Raw genomic sequence first — 16,384 nt, forward strand, 5'->3', positions numbered from 1 at the left:
TCGTCGGTCCATAGCAGTGTCCAAACTTGTAAATAATGGGATAAAGGGGTTGTCATGGCAATATAAAAAGAATGATTTGTAGAGGTCACGCAACATCAGGTGGACTTTCGCAGCCAAACATTTTCTAACAAAAATAATGAATCAACTTAAAAATATATATGTATATATATATATACTGTATATATAAACAAAAGAAAACACATAATAATATACATATAGGAGGGGTGTAACGGTACACAAAAATTTCGGTTTGGTACGTACCTCGGTTTAGAGGTCACGGTTCGGTTAATTTTCGGTACAGTAAGAAAACAACAAAATATACATTTTTTGGTTATTTATTTACCAAATTTGTAAACAATGGCTTTATCCTTTTAATTCTGCCCACGTTAATCAACATTAAAATGCCTCAAGTTGTTGCTTAGATTAACTAAAATGACAAAACTTTTCTTCTACATATAAAAAGTGCAACACTAAACGGTTTCAAGTCAACTCATCATGCCTAATTTATTACAGCATTTGGGAAGCCTGTAGTTGATTTTTATTATGTAAATGTTATATTTTTATCAACATGTGATAGCAGGGACCCTGCCATTCAAAACTAGGCTGCTACATTACTAATTATTAACGTAACTATAGCTGAACAAATAGTACAATAGCAATAGGAGAGACTATTCATCCCTGAACACCATGGAGTTCATGTAGGCTTAATGATGCACTTACATTATTATACCAACTATCAGAGACAAAAACTCTTCATTTAACATAATGTCCTTTTTTGCTGCTTCAACACACAATACTGGGTGCTGTGTAGAGTACTGACAGAGACAGAGGCAGAAAGCGGAGCAGCTTGTTAAGACTTTAGCTTAGGCGGCTACTTAAAATGTTCGTGTGGAAACTCGTTCGGTACACCTCCGAACCGAACCGAACCGAAACCCCCGTACCGAAACGATTCAATCCAAATACACGTACCGTTACACCCCCTAACATAAAGATTATGTATTTTTAATTTACGTATGCATTAAAAAAATATATAATACATACAATAATTATATATTTTATTCCTTTATTTATATAATATATTTTTTACATTTATCTAAAAACTTTAAAAGAAGAAATATATATAAGTATATATATATATATATATATATATATATATATATATATATTAATCTTAATAAATACGTAAGTTGATTTATTTATCTATATAGCTATCTAAACATACACACAGATATTAGGGGTGTTAAAAAAAAATCAGATTATCGCATTTCTTACTTGTAACGATTCTAAACAGATTAAAACAAATTTAGATTTTTTTTAAATTCTCTCCTGTTCAGGCAAATCATATTGTTGATGTAGATGATCTATATCTGCTGTACAGATTTACTTTACAAAACAGAAGTGCTGGATATTGCTCTTGGTGCCTTATTTGTATTAGACTTTATTAAATGTTTGGGAAGCATTTTTATTAAACAAAACCAGTTTTCTTTTAAATAATATAGAAAATGATCAAAGCAGTTTATCAATTTTATGGAGGAATGTAGTTAATCATAGAACTTGCATCCAATATTATTAAAAAATATAGATTTTAAATCGAGAATCAATTCTAAATCGAATCGTTACCCCAAATGATCGAATCCAATCGAGTGGTGCCCAAAGATTAACAGCCCTAAAAGATATATATGTATATATGTATATACACATATATATTGCATCTATCTCATAGTATTGGCAAACTTAGTTAAACAAAGCTAACATTTATTATACTAAGTGTGTTAGCATAGTCTACAAAAATACATCAATTACTAGCAAGATATCAGATAGTACACACATTTTCTTTGTCTCTTATCTGTAAAGTCTTTAAAAAACTAACTGTATTCTCTTTGCTGATGATACAAGCCTGTACCGTTCTGGGCAAGACCTTGGCCAGCTCCTAGAGTTCGTAGAGCGTGAACTCCACATTCTAAAGCAATGTTTTGATGCTAATAAACTTTCAATCAACCTAAATAAAACAAAATATATCATTTTTGGAAATAGGAAAATTAACATACAGTGTCACATAAGGTGGCTTACAGTATTTTTCGGAGTATAAGTCGCTCCGGAGTATAAGTCACACCGGCCGAAAATGCATAATAAAGAAGGAAAAAAACATATATAAGTCGCACTGGAGTATTAGTCGCATTTTTTGGGGGAAATTTATTTGATAAAACCCAACACCAAGAATAGACATTTCAAAGGCAATTTAAAATAAATAAAGAATAGTGAACAACAGGCTGAATAAGTGTACGTTATATGAGGCATAAATAACCAACTGAGAACGTGCCTGGTATGTTAACGTAACATATTATGGTAAGTCATTCAAATAACTATAACATATAGAACATGCTATACGTTTACCAAACAATCTGTCACTTCCAATCGCTAAATCCCATGAAATCTTAGACGTCAGTCTCTTACGTGAATGAGCTAAATAATATTATTTGATATTTTACGCTAATGTGTTAATAATTTCACACATAAGTCGCTCCTGAGCATAACTGCAACTTATAGTCCGAAAAATACGGTATATGGAGATAATCAACTACATGTTTGGGAATCTAAATAGATGACAAATTAAATTTAAAATGCACATAAATATACTCAAGACGAAGATGGCAAAAATTATTGCTATGTTATATAAAATTAAAAACTCTGTAAATCAAAATGCTTTTAACATGGTATATAACTTTTTCATACTCCCATATCTCATTTACTGTGTTGAAATCTGGGGTAATAATTATAAATCAATTAATTTAATTATTAAATTAAAAACATTAAAACTGCATGATCTTTTTGACCTCAACACTGCTTTTGTGACGTCCATCCACCCATCCATTTTCTAGCGCTTTGTCCCTTTTGGGTTCGCGGCGGATGCTGGAGCCTATCTCAGCTGCATTCGGGCAGAAGGCGGTGTACACCCTGGACAACTCGCCACCTCATCACAGGCTATTGTGACGTATAAAGCTCATAAACGCATGCTTCCCCGGTGTCTACAGGAGAGTCCAAATGACCTTAGAAGTTCAGCTGTATTTCAGAAAGCAAACTTAAGAACGATGTGTTTCTGTCAGGGGGGTTCATCTGTGGAACAGCTTGGATGATTCCTTCAAATGTTTCAGTTCCATTCACACATTAAAAAAAAAACTTTAAGACCAATGTCCTAGAAAAATATATCGCTCTTGAATCAACACAGTAGTTAATACTACGATCAATGTTAATTACAAAACTAAATGTGGTACATAAACAGAGGTGGGTAGTAACGCGCCACATTTACTCCGTTACATCTACTTGAGTAACTTTTGGGATAAATTGTACTTCTAAGAGTAGTTATAATGCAACATACTTTTACTTGAGTACCGTATTTTTCGGACTATAAGTCGCAGTTTTTTTCATAGTTTGGCCGGGCTCCAGTGCCATTTATATATGTTTTTTTCCTTCTTTATTATGCATTTTTGGCAGGTGAGACTTATACTCCAGTGCGACTTAATACTCCGAAAAATACGGTATATTTATAGAGAAGAAACGCTACTTTTACTCCGCTCCATTTATTTACATTCAGCTCGCTACTCGCTACTGATTTTTATCGATCGGTTAATGCATGCTTTGTTTGTTTTGGTTTGTCAGACAGACCTTCAAAGTAGGATCTATCGCATGCCTGCGTTTCACCAATCAAATACAGTCACTGGTGACGTTTGACTGCGTTTCACCAATCAAACAGAGCCAGGCGGTCACGTGATTATCTGCACATAAAGTTTCAGCGGCAAAACAACAAGCTTAAGCTTACATGAACTCAATATCAAATTTGAGGAAGCACATGGCGGTAAGTAACGTTAGTAGATATTTTGGCTGTCACCGTAGGCTGATGTTAGCTTCCCTGCTATGAATCACTGTCAAATGTACATCGTGTGGGGACATTTATTAACACACTGCAGCCTCATAGACACACACACACACACACACACACACACACACACACACACACACACACACACACACACACACACACACACACACACACACACACACACACACACACACACACACACACATAGAAACACCAATCAGAAGTGCACAGTGTGGTCCCAGATGCAGCCCACACCTATCAGTTTATGGTTTGCGTAAAGGCTAACTTGTTATTTTCCTTTGTAATCTCTGCTTACTGAGTCTATGGTGCTGTTAAGTTATTGTGGCTCAATTTGCCTTAATTTTTTATTTTTTATGTTAATGTATTATTATTTAATATATATTATTGTTTTAGTTGCTTAAGAGATATTCCTGGCTCTGAATTTGCTCATTGCTATTTTTATGTTTTTGTGCATTATTTGTTGCCGTCATCATAAAACGAACAGGTTACTCATCAGTTACTCAGTACGTGAGTAGTTTTTTCACAACATACTTTTTACTTTTACTCAAGTAAATATTTGGGTGACTACTCCTTACTTTTACTTGAGTAATACATCTCTAAAGTAACAGTACTCTTACTTGAGTACAATTTCTGGCTACTCTACCCACCTCTGGACAAAAATAATACTGGAAGTATAAGTGTTTGTATATAGTATATTATTGGGACAAATGTTTAACCAACACGTCTACAGGGATATTTCACAACTGTTCGTCTATGTCTTTACTGTGTATATATTTAAACAGTGTTCATGTTGTGTGAAGGAAACAGAGCCCGATGTCTCCTGGTTTTACTACATCTTGTATTTGAGATTGTTTATAGGGCTAGGCCAAATAAGTGCTCAACTTCAGCCTATACCCTTTCGCTTTGTAAAATTGTCAATTTATGAATTCATGGATGTAAAACTGTTTGTTTATTTTGTTGACCACTGACCGAAGAAATAATCAACTAAACTAAACTAAACTTATAACTAGGGATGTCCGATAATGGCTTTTTGCCGATATCCGATATTCCGATATTGTCCAACTCTTTAATTACCGATACCGATATCAACTGATACGGATATATAAAGTCGTGGAATTAACACATTATTATGCCTAATTTGGACAACCAGGTATGGTGAAGATAAGGTCCTTTAAAAAAATTAAATAATAATAATAATAATAATAATAATATAATAATAATAAATAAATTAAAAACATTTTCTTGAATAAAAAAGAAAGTAAAACAATATAAAAACAGTTACATAGAAACTAGTAATTAATGAAAATTAGTAAAATTAACTGTTAAAGGTTAGTACTATTAGTGTACCAGCAGCACGCACAATCATGGGTGCTTACGGACTGTATCCCTTGCAGACTGTATTGATATATATTGATATATAATGTAGGAACCAGAATATCGACAGAAAGAAACAACCCTTTTGTGTGAATGAGTGTAAATGGGGGAGGGAGGTTTTTTGGGTTGGTGCACTAATTGTAAGTGTATCTTGAGTTTTTGATGTTGATTTAATAAAAAAAAAATTTAAAAAATTTTTTTTTTTTAAAACGATACTGATAATTTCCGATATTACATTTTAAAGCATTTATCGGCCGATATTATCGGACATCTCTACTTATAACACAAAGCTAAGATCTAGATGTTTTGTTTAGGTAGTTTAGCATATTTTAAAGTTAAGTTAAAACTAAAGTTTGAGCTACATTAGATTAAATGTAGCATCTTTAATGCACAAAACACAGTTGATAAAGTTTCTCTGTAAACCTCTGTTAGAAGGTGGAGTTCAAAGTTAATCTCACAGTTGATTTATTTTGCACGTTTGAACTTTCGGAGTCTCCCCACATGAAGTCTTTGCTACTTTTTAAATATTTACTCGGCTTTATTTGGTGAGTGCGGGAGAAAAGGCGATCGGTTCGTGGCGAGGTCAAACGAGCATCTGATGGACAAACAGGCCCATCAAAGCATCGACTTTCTGCTTATGAGGCCCGCTCGTAAAGCGCTACCAGAGAATCCTTTCGCAATTCTTCGTTTCAGTTTGTGGCTCGGATCCATTTTATCGACACCCTTCTGCCCTCGCTGTTGTGAGCCTCCGATAAGAGCCTTGATTCTCTCAATGATGGCCTGCAGCGCTTTCTATTGCACACATAATCTGTATTGACAAGCTGGACAACAAACACTGACTTTCTCTTTCCCGCCCCTTAAATAGATCGATGGCTGTTACCGTGACGACAGGTCACACGGAGGCAGGGGTAAACAAAAGTCTCACCTCCGGTCCCTGACAGAGCGGGTTTGGCCCCCGCCAAAGTCAACAGACCGCCTGGTTTCAGGTGCAGAGCTGCCAGGTGGCTGGAGATGGTGGAGGTCCACACGCTTTGTTTCCACAACAGATCTGCATTTTTGTACAAATCTAACAGGGAAAAACACACGTCACCTTTTCAGATATCTTTATACTTCTCTTGTACCTTGAACATTTAAACAGTTAAATATTCTTGACTGTACACACAAAATACAAACCAATTCATTTTTTCCACCTAAAACGTTCATTGTCAATATATTTCTTGGTTATACAAATCCAATATTTATTAGGGGTGTGGGAAAAAATCGATTCGAATTCGAATCGCGATTCTCACGATGTGCGATTTAGAATCAATTCTCATTTTTTAAAAATCAATTTTTTTTTTTTTTTTAATTAATCAATCCAACAAAACAATACACAGCAATACCATAACAATACAATACAATTCCAAAATCAAACCCGACCCAGCAACACTCAGAACTGCAATAAACAGAACAATTGAGGGGAGACACAAACACGACACAGAACAAACCAAAAGTAGAGAAACAAAAATGAATATTATCAACAACAGTATCAATATTAGTTACAATTTCAACATAGCAGTGATTAAAAATCGCTCATTGACATTATCATTAGACATTTATAAAAAAAATAAAAAAAACAGAACAATAAGTGTCACAGTGGCTTACACTTGCATCGCATCTCATAAGCTTGACAACACACTGTGTCCAATATTTTCACAAAGATAAAATAAGTCATATTTTTGGTTCATTTAATAGTTAAAACAAATTTACATTATTGCAATCAGTTGATAAAAAATTGTCCTTTACAATTATAAAAGCTTTTTACAAAAATTTACTACTCTGCTTGCATGTCAGTAGACTGGGGTAGATCCTGCTGAAATGTATTGAATGAATAGAGAATCCTTTTGAATCGGGAAAATATCGTTTTTGAATCGAGAATCGCGTTGAATCGGAAAAAAATCTATTTTGAATCGAATCGTGACCACAAGAATCGATATTGAATCGAATCGTGGCACACCCAAAGATTCGCAGCCCTAATATTTATGTAGCCCAATTATTTTTTGAGGGGGTCAGTGTAAGTCAAATATAAAAGTAAACAACTTCTAATTACTGTACTTCTGCAGGCGGATCGGTGCGGCGTCTTCAGTAATGCGGACGCTGTATCGATCCGTTGTGGTGAAGAAGGAGCTGAGCCGGAAGACAAAGCTCTCAATTTACTGGTCGATCTACATTCCCATTCTCACTTATGGTCATGAGCTTTGGGTTATGACCGAAAGGACAAGAGTTTCCTCCGCCGGGTGGCGGGGCTCTCCCTTAGAGATAGGGTTAGAAGGTATGTCATCCGGGAGGAGCTCAAAGTAAAGCCGCTGCTCCACCACATGGAGAGGAGCCAGATGAGATGGAATGGAGCCAGATGAGGTGGTTCGGGCATCTGGTCAGGATGCCACCCGAACGCCTCCCTAGGGAGGTGTTTAGGGCACCTCCGACCGGTAGGAGGCCACGGGGAAGACCCAGGACACGTTGGGAAGACTATGTCTCCCAGCTGGCCTGGGAATGAAGCGGCTGGGGAGAGGAAAGTATGGGCTTCCCTGCTTAGGCTGCTGCCCCCGCGACCCGACCTCGGATAAGCGGATGAAGATGGATGGATGGATGTTTGTAGCCTGCAGCTAGCTTGGCTAATGCTAACAGCCTACTTAATGCTATGTGTGAAACAGACTAGTGTATGCTTTTATTTAAACTTACCAGTGTGAAAATGCAGTGATCACACCAACATGTGCCAGGTGATAGCATTAAAAGGCACGTTTGATCATCTCACAGCTGCTATCTAGACTATTCGAGTTCCTTTGCTTGGCTTTCACGCTTGAATGAGACAAATCTCACCAAATCTTTTTTTTCCTGAATTGATCATGACATTGATTGTGACAGTTAATGATGCGGCACATTTGCGCCATGTTTTGAACTTGTTAAAGAAAAGAACAAAACTTTGGCACAAAGTCTCTCTTTCAACTGTATAAAAAAAACTATTCAGAGGCCCGCAAGAACCACAATGCATTGTGTTCACTACATCACATTTTCAAGCCCACTTGTATAAAATGTGTTAAAAGCCTCTGAACATTGCATTTAATGCCATTAAAGCCTTAATGTTCGTAAATTCCATTTAATGACTTGTAATGCTTTTTAATGACTCTGACATTGCCTGTACAGTTAATAAAACTTTAATGATGGCATGTTTTACCCTGGAACAGACAATTTCCATTATTACCTTCGGACGCAAAATAAAGTCAAACTATTCGCAAAGCAAATTGTGTTTGGATGTCGAATGTTCAAGCGTATTTTATCATAAATACAATATATCGGTAAATCAAAATATCAGGAAAACAAAAACTATCACTATCACTGATCGCTGTTTATTTCTGGAAGGTGAAATACTGCATCTTAAAGCAAACTTAGGTGGGCATCTCACCTTTAGAACTGCAGTTTCCTCCTGCCCATCCACCCGCCACACACAGAATGGCGTCAACCTTCTGCTCCCCGAGCAGCTGGCCGATGTCTGTTGTGACCTGCAAGAAGCCAGAAGCCTTGTTAATCGGTACATCACATAGTTGTAGTAGCAAATATTATCAACGATGAGCAAATGCAATTACAATTAGAGGGCACTGGAAAAACACGTCATGTCCTCTAGTGATAAACATAGGATTAGACCCTTATTTTCACTTATGAAAGGATAATCTGCATCAGCTGATGTCTGCGGTCACACGGCATCTTAACCAGCTTGTGTTGACCTAAGTAAAAATGTTAGAGCATCAATGGACCTATAACAAAAATAGTATTACTTGTGTTGTGTTTTTATGTCATATTTATATTCACATTGTCACGACTTTTAATTTAGGGACTTTTGAGTTGCAACAGAAAGAGTCAAAGAATGAAAATTATAATCTGTGTGGATTTTGTCGTTCATCTTCTTGTTGGAGAGCAGCAAGTATGTTTAAAAAAAAAAAGATAAAAATAGAAGAGTGTTAAAGTAGCAGTAAAATGGGAAAACAAGTTGACTTTATATGGTCAATGTGTCATTGTATCCATTAAACTGGTGGTGTCAAACGTACGAACCGGGGGCCTAATCAGGCCCACGAATAGGTTTAATGTGGCCCACGGCCTGCAAAATAAGTTTAAGTATAACATGAGCTGCAATTTACTATGGAAGAAACTGCTGTTCTAAAATGTGTCCACTGGATGTCGCAATAGCAATTCAAGTGTAAGCCACGTCACACATGACACTGTTTAAAGGTGATGTATCTGCTGACTTTAAGCACCCTCTGGATTGACTGCTGCTACTCCAATCAGCGTCGATTGTGGCTGGCAACAGACTAATGCTGTAGCAACGCACCTTTTTCTTTTGTAAATTATCCACTCAACAGATACAAATAACGAAACAGTAAAATGCAAGTCAACATGACCATCATCTTTGTAGTTAGATGTCCATGCATTGCTCGCAGTTTGTTGACGGCACGATGTGCACCCTGAACTCCATTGTAAAAATGTGTGTTTCTACATGTGTTGTGTGTTCTATTTTATGATTAAATCTACCATGTTCACATTGGTTAAGTTTGTAGTTATGTTACCTTTAATCCAGCTACTATGGTGTCATTTTGATCATTGTTTTGATTATATTATAATTGTAATATTTGAATGATGGTAAATTAATGTGTTGTGGCAGTTGTGGATGTCACCAATGTGGCGGTTTGAGGAAACACTTTTCCAAACACGTCTTTAATGTACTGCCTACATAATAATGCTGAACAGTAAGTGCTTAAAGTTAAATGGCTTTGTAAGAACACTGAGACATATTCTAAGTTCCTGGTGTTTTGGAAAAGGCACCATTTTTTTCCTCAGTTTTCCACTAACTTGAAGTGTTTTGCCAAGAGGATTTTTTGTCATGTGTACATTTTCCGAATATGCTTGTTCAATTTTTGCTCAAAGAAAACAATTTTGAAGTTTTCTTTATTTTTAAGATATTATGCCATGGGTTTACTAGTCCGGTCCGCATTATAATAGATTTTCCTCCATGCGGCCCCTGGGATAAAAAATGAGTTTGACACCCGTGCATTAAACCATATCCAATTGTATTTACAAACCCCGTTTCCATATGAGTTGGGAAATTGTGTAAGATGTAAATATAAACGGAATAAAATTATTTGCAAATCCTTTTCAACCCATATTCAATTGAATGCACTACAAAAACAAGATATTTGATGTTCAAACTCATAAACTTTATTTTTTTTTTGCAAATAATAATTAACTTAGAATTTCATGGCTGCAACACGTGCCAAAGTAGTTGGGAAAGGGCATGTTCACCACTGTGTTACATGGCATTTCCTTTTAACAACACTCAGTAAACGTTTTGGAACTGAGGAAACTAACTGTTGAAGCTTTGAAAGTGGAATTCTTTCCCATTCTTGTTTTATGTAGAGCTTCAGTCGTTCAACAGTCTCCGCTGTCGTATTTTACGCTTCATAATGCGCCACACATTTTTGATGGGAGACAGGTCTGGACTGCAGGTGGGCCAGGAAAGGACCCGCACTCTTTTTTTTACGAAGCCACGCTGTTGTAACACGTGCTGAATGTTGCTTGGCATTGTCTTGCTGAAATAAGCAGTGGCGTCCATGAAAAAGACGGCGCTTAGATGGCAGCATCCATCCATCCATCCATCCATTTCCTACCGCTTATTCCCTTCAGGGTGGCGGGGGGCGCTGGAGGCTATCTCAGCTACAATCGGGCGGAAGGCGGGGTACACCCTGGACAAGTCGCCACCTCATCGCAGGGCTAGATGGCAGCATATGTTGTTCCAAAACCTGTATGTACCTTTCAGCATTAATTAATGGTGTTGTTTTCGTGCGGTTTTGAAGGAGGATAGAGATGCACTTTCTTTTCCGTCTGTTGGGAGTGCATTCCATATTGATGTGGCATAGAAGGAGAATGAGTTAAGACCTTTGTTAAATCGGAATCTGGGTTTAACGTGGTTAGTGGAGCTCCCCCTGGTGTTGTGGTTATGGCGGTCATTTACGTTAAGGAAGTAGTTTGGACAAGTACTTTGGTATCAGGGAGGTGTAGCGGATTTTATAGACTAGGCTCAGTGCAAGTTGTTTTACTCTGTCCTCCACCCTGAGCCAGCCCACTTTGGAGAAGTGGGTAGAAGTGAGGTGTGATCTGGGATGGAGGTCTAAAAGTAACCTGACTAGCTTGTTCTGGGATGTTTGGAGTCTAGATTTGAAGGTTTTGGAGGTGCTAGGGTACCAGGAGGACAAGCGGTAGAAAATGAATGTATGGATGGTCAACATGGCCACCGCACAATTGACAATAAATAGAGCTTTTTGCTGAAGGCAAGCACGTGACTTTTCCGCATGTGACTTGAACGCAACAGGTGCAGTGGGTAAATAGTTTCGAGCGCTCTGAGTTACACTTGAACGCACCACCAAAGCTAAATAGGTCATAAGTAGGGATGATGCTCGAACCCGGTTTTCCCGGTTGTTCGATAAGAAAAGAACCGAGTCCTTGGACTCGAATCCCTTTTTGAGAACCGGTACCCGTTATCGAGACCACTATAGTAAAGAAAAAGAGTTGGTTCTTTATTCGAAATCCCTGGGAACGAATCCCGTCCCGACAAGAAATGCCCCGTGAGACATCACAAGAAATGACGTCACATAGCTCAGTCATTTGTCACGGTGGGGTGCAGCGTGCTGCGGTTCGTTCCCCGGACGCAAAACTGACGGCTCCAGACGAAAGCGTGCAGGTAGGAGATGATTTATTTCTCATAAATCATACACATTACAACAGACAGGAACGAAACAAAAGGAAAGTGTGCCGTTCGCACGAGAAGCTAAAGCAAAAATTTACTCAGCACAGGAATACTAGAAGCTAAGGTAACTTAGCACAGGAATCATGAGCTGGAAAACCAGAATGCCAACGAAACTGTTGCAAATGCAAACAATGAAGCCACGACGAGTGACCGGAAAAGGCAGGCTTACATAGAGTCCCTGATGAGCAACAGGTGCGCGTACAAGGCAGGTGAAAATCACAAGTAACCATGGTGACTAAAACAAACACCCGAAGTGCACAAAATAACTAGGGAAGTCCAAAACTAACAGAACATGATCCGAAAAATATATACATCATTTACTGACCTTTTTATAATAAAATATCTGTGAATTAGTATATACTAGGGGTGTAACGGTACACAAAAATTTCGGTTCGGTACGTACCTCGGTTTAGAGGTCACGGTTCGGTTCATTTTCGGTACAGTAAGAAAACAACAAAATATACATTTTTTAGATATTTATTTACCAAATTTGTACACACTGGCATAACATACATATACACACAGGGTCCATTGCTAGGGTTAATGTGGTCAACATATATAAAATAAAAACTAAATAAGATAAGGCTCAGAATGGTTTCTTAGCAAAACCTTTCTACATATAAAGAGCTTTTTTTGATTGATTGATTGAGACTTTTAGTAGTAGATTGCACAGTAAAGTATATATTCCGCATAACTGACCACTAAATGGTAACACCCCAATAAGTTGTCGAGGTCCACGTAAATCAACATTAAACTGCCTCAAGTTGTTGCTCAGATTAAATAAAATGACAAAACGTTTCTTCTACATATAAAAAGGGCAACATTAAACAGTTTCAAGTCAACTCAGCCTCAGATTAACTTTTCTTCCCCCCCCCAGCCTGGCTAACTTGGCAGTAAGAGGATATATGGGCTCATTGTTCTTCCACCATAGAAGTGGGTCAAAATCTAGTTTCTAATGCAATATTGTCTTAAATCTGCTGCTATAAAAACATTTGTTACTGCTTTAGCCCTGCCTGACTCGCCGAGGAGAGGCTGCTTGAATGCGGTGGTGACGCTTCAAATGGGTTAGCATGTTTGACGTGTTGTCAGAAGCATAACTGCTGCTGCTGAACAATGTCGGCAAACCTCCGCCCTCCATTGTTGTATCGCACCGAGGTGTTCCCAAACGGGAGATCTTAACGAGGCAGGAGGATCTTCCAGCTCTGGCTTTTGCATGATGTCCTCGCCCGGTCGTTGCTCGCATGCCGTGTGTTGTGCCTCGGTGTGCATTGTTTACACAACGTGCGGTACGCTAATTAATATGTCCGTGTGGAAACTCGTTCGGTACACCTCCGAACCGAACCGAAACAGTTCAATACAAATACACGTACTGTTACACCCCTGTATATACAACAGTTTTGTAATATGTAATTAATTAATTCAGTCATTATTAATATACTGAGATGAAGAATATCTTATTTTCAATAAGGTTGAAAGTTTTCTCATAAATCCTCTTCTTTGTACTTTGTAAGCACTATTCATTTGAACAACTTGATCATATCAGTACAATGTTTAACTTCTTTACTTAATCCATTCCATCATTTAATTCCACATCATTTTAGCTGTTTGCAATTTTACCAAATCATCGAACTTTAAATATTTTTGACTCAATAAATAAAGTGTTTGTATGTTCTCTATATCCAACATTATGTATCAGTCTAATTGATCTTTTTTGTAATACGGTTAACGAATGTAGCGCACATTTGTAGTTATTTACCCACATTTCTGCACAATAACTGAGATATGGTAATACTATAGTAGCGAGCAGTAGAGAATGTGAAGTGATTTGTTAAACCAAATATTGTGTTTTTTTCCATATACAACAACCTATCTGGACTCGATAAGAGAATCGGTTCGATAAGAGGATTCGATAATAGGCTCGAACAGGGGCGTCACTAGCTTTTAAGGACAGGGGGGGCTTAGCCCCCAGGAGATGCACAGGATGCGAGCGAATGTAGCGCACGAGCACAACACTTCACAAACGGCTAACAAAGACTTATAAATAATTCATTGTTATTATTATTATTTCAGTGGGTTTATTTTCAATCTGTGTTCAGTACAACAACAAACATGGCTTTGCACAGTGATATTTTGTTTACAGCATCAACAAGAAACAATTACTTGCATGATCCTTCAAGATACACTGAAACACAATGAAAGTGGTGGCATTAGCCTCTATGTTATTCATTCACAACATAGAGGCTAATGCCACCACTTTAGCTCACAATACAATAATTGTTTGTTCCCAAATATTTTGAAGTTGCACAGATTACATTTTGGGCACGTATGTGACTAAAATGGTTGTAAATTAAAGCCCTGGAAATATTACTTAATTACTTGAATTAAAGTAATATCTGGATCGGGATCATTTGGCTTAAATATAATATATTTGTATATATATATTATGGCAAGCCGTTAAGGAAATTAAATATATATGGAAGTCTGAATAGAAATGAGAAAGGTTTATGTATACTGTAAATAAGAAAGACTTAGAGTCCGTCTGCTGATCTGAAAAAGAGCCAAAGCTGTCAAAGAGCTGAGGGACCATCTTCAAAGTGCAATGCTGAAACAAATAATGTAAATAATAAAATGTAACTTCCAGGGCTTGAGATTAACGCAGTCCCAGGGACGGTAAAAAAAAATGCACGGGACGAAATGAAATGCTCCCCGGGACGATGGCTTTTAACAATTTTTTTTCTTTTTCTTTTTATGTATTTATTAATTTTACATTTTGTATTAAATGTCTTGGTTTTTCCTCCCTCTGAAAATACAATACAATAAAACAAATATATTTAATGATGTTTTTTTCATTGTTTTAACAATAGGCTAATGTATATTACTTTATATAGACTCTACCAGAAACACAAAACTTAAAAACTAAATTATTTACAATTGCAGACACAAGGTTTCGTGCAGCTTCACTCATTGTAAAGGAAGCAAGGTCGCAAAGAAAATGCGGACTGGATTTTGAGTGATGTGGGCATTTTCTATATGAACAAGTGGAATGGATTGGATACCAACGCACTAAAGGGGCTCTCTACCTTACGCTATGAAGTGAGGGGAAACTGGGTGAATAATGACAGGTTATATAATTATTTATTTAAACTCATATTCGGGCCACTTTATAATGAATATGTCGGCATGTATTTGTAAAAAAAATAAAATAAAAATAAAAAAATTGTCCCCAAATTATTTAGGGGGGCTTAAGAATATTTTAGGGGGGCTTTAGCCCCCCTAAAACAGGCTTAACAACGCCAATGGGCTCGAACTCGATCATTTCTTATCAAACATCATCCCTAGTCATAAGTACACAATGTCAACCGTGTTTTTTTGGGGAAAAAAAGGTATTAGCGCCATGTTTTTCAATCAACAACTGATTATTACTGTTAGTAGCTTTTATTAGCGTTTCTGTCACTACTCACCTGACCGGCCTGCTCACAGAAGGAGTCTGTCAACTTGACAATCACGTTCTCGTTCGCTTCCTCATTGGCAGCCAAGTCAATGCTGGCGACCCACTGGTGGGTTCAAAATAAAACATACTTTAATTCAACATTTGGAATCCAAAGTCATTCATGGAGGTAGTAGTAGGTCAGAAGAACACATTCAAATAGAAGCTAACTGGCCAGCTAGCCTGTTAGCTCGCTGCTAACACGTGTTTACACTCACCCATCCTTTGGACTTGAAATGCTGGACACACTTGGAGCCCAGCGCTCCTCTTCCGCCGTAAACTACCACCTTGTTCGCAGACATCTTGTGGGGCGAGCCGAGGCAGGACTGACAACCGCTGCTGAGCAGAGAGTGAAGGCGGTAGTGAGGAGGCGTTTCCCCCAGCACAGCAACAGGTGGGTGGAGCTGGTTTTGTGGTGCGTTCAAAAACACGCGGAATAAAATTACTTTCAATCGCATGTTTGACAACTGTATGCACACACAAAACGGAAAATAAAATGATGCAACATTATGATTATCTCTAGGCTTTTAAATACTATAAAACAATGTGTTTCAACCTTTTTCGAGCCAAGGTGCATTTTTTTCATTTTTATTGTTTTTATTTTGTATTTATTTATTAATCAATCCACATACTATGATCATTTAAAATTAATTATTTCAAATATGTTTATTTTAATGTATAATTCTATGGCTGGAAAAAGTCAGAAAAAATACAAATAAAAATACAATTAATTTTGATGTTTTTAGCAAAATATAGGAAAAATGTATTCAGTTTTTTTTTTAAATTCCATCCA

The 16,384-nt window shown here is 37.2% G+C and overlaps 1 protein-coding gene across 1 annotated transcript in view; it reads right to left on the bottom strand.

The window, feature by feature from the left end:
* The window catches only part of qdpra (quinoid dihydropteridine reductase a), a 29,158-nt gene extending 13,187 nt beyond the window's left edge, over positions 1-15,971 (bottom strand). Inside the window, exons 1-4 of the mRNA XM_061976894.1 lie at positions 15,810-15,971; positions 15,566-15,658; positions 8,715-8,811; positions 6,198-6,338 (exon numbers count right to left, since the gene is read on the bottom strand). Coding sequence (XP_061832878.1) covers positions 6,198-6,338; positions 8,715-8,811; positions 15,566-15,658; positions 15,810-15,893 — 415 coding nt within the window. The 5' untranslated portion in view covers positions 15,894-15,971. The remainder of the gene's footprint in view (positions 1-6,197; positions 6,339-8,714; positions 8,812-15,565; positions 15,659-15,809) is intronic.
* Between the last annotated feature and the right edge of the window lie 413 nt (positions 15,972-16,384).

The sequence above is a fragment of the Nerophis lumbriciformis genome, linkage group LG16, assembly GCF_033978685.3.
Source record: "Nerophis lumbriciformis linkage group LG16, RoL_Nlum_v2.1, whole genome shotgun sequence".
Classification (NCBI taxonomy): Eukaryota; Metazoa; Chordata; class Actinopteri; order Syngnathiformes; family Syngnathidae; genus Nerophis; species Nerophis lumbriciformis.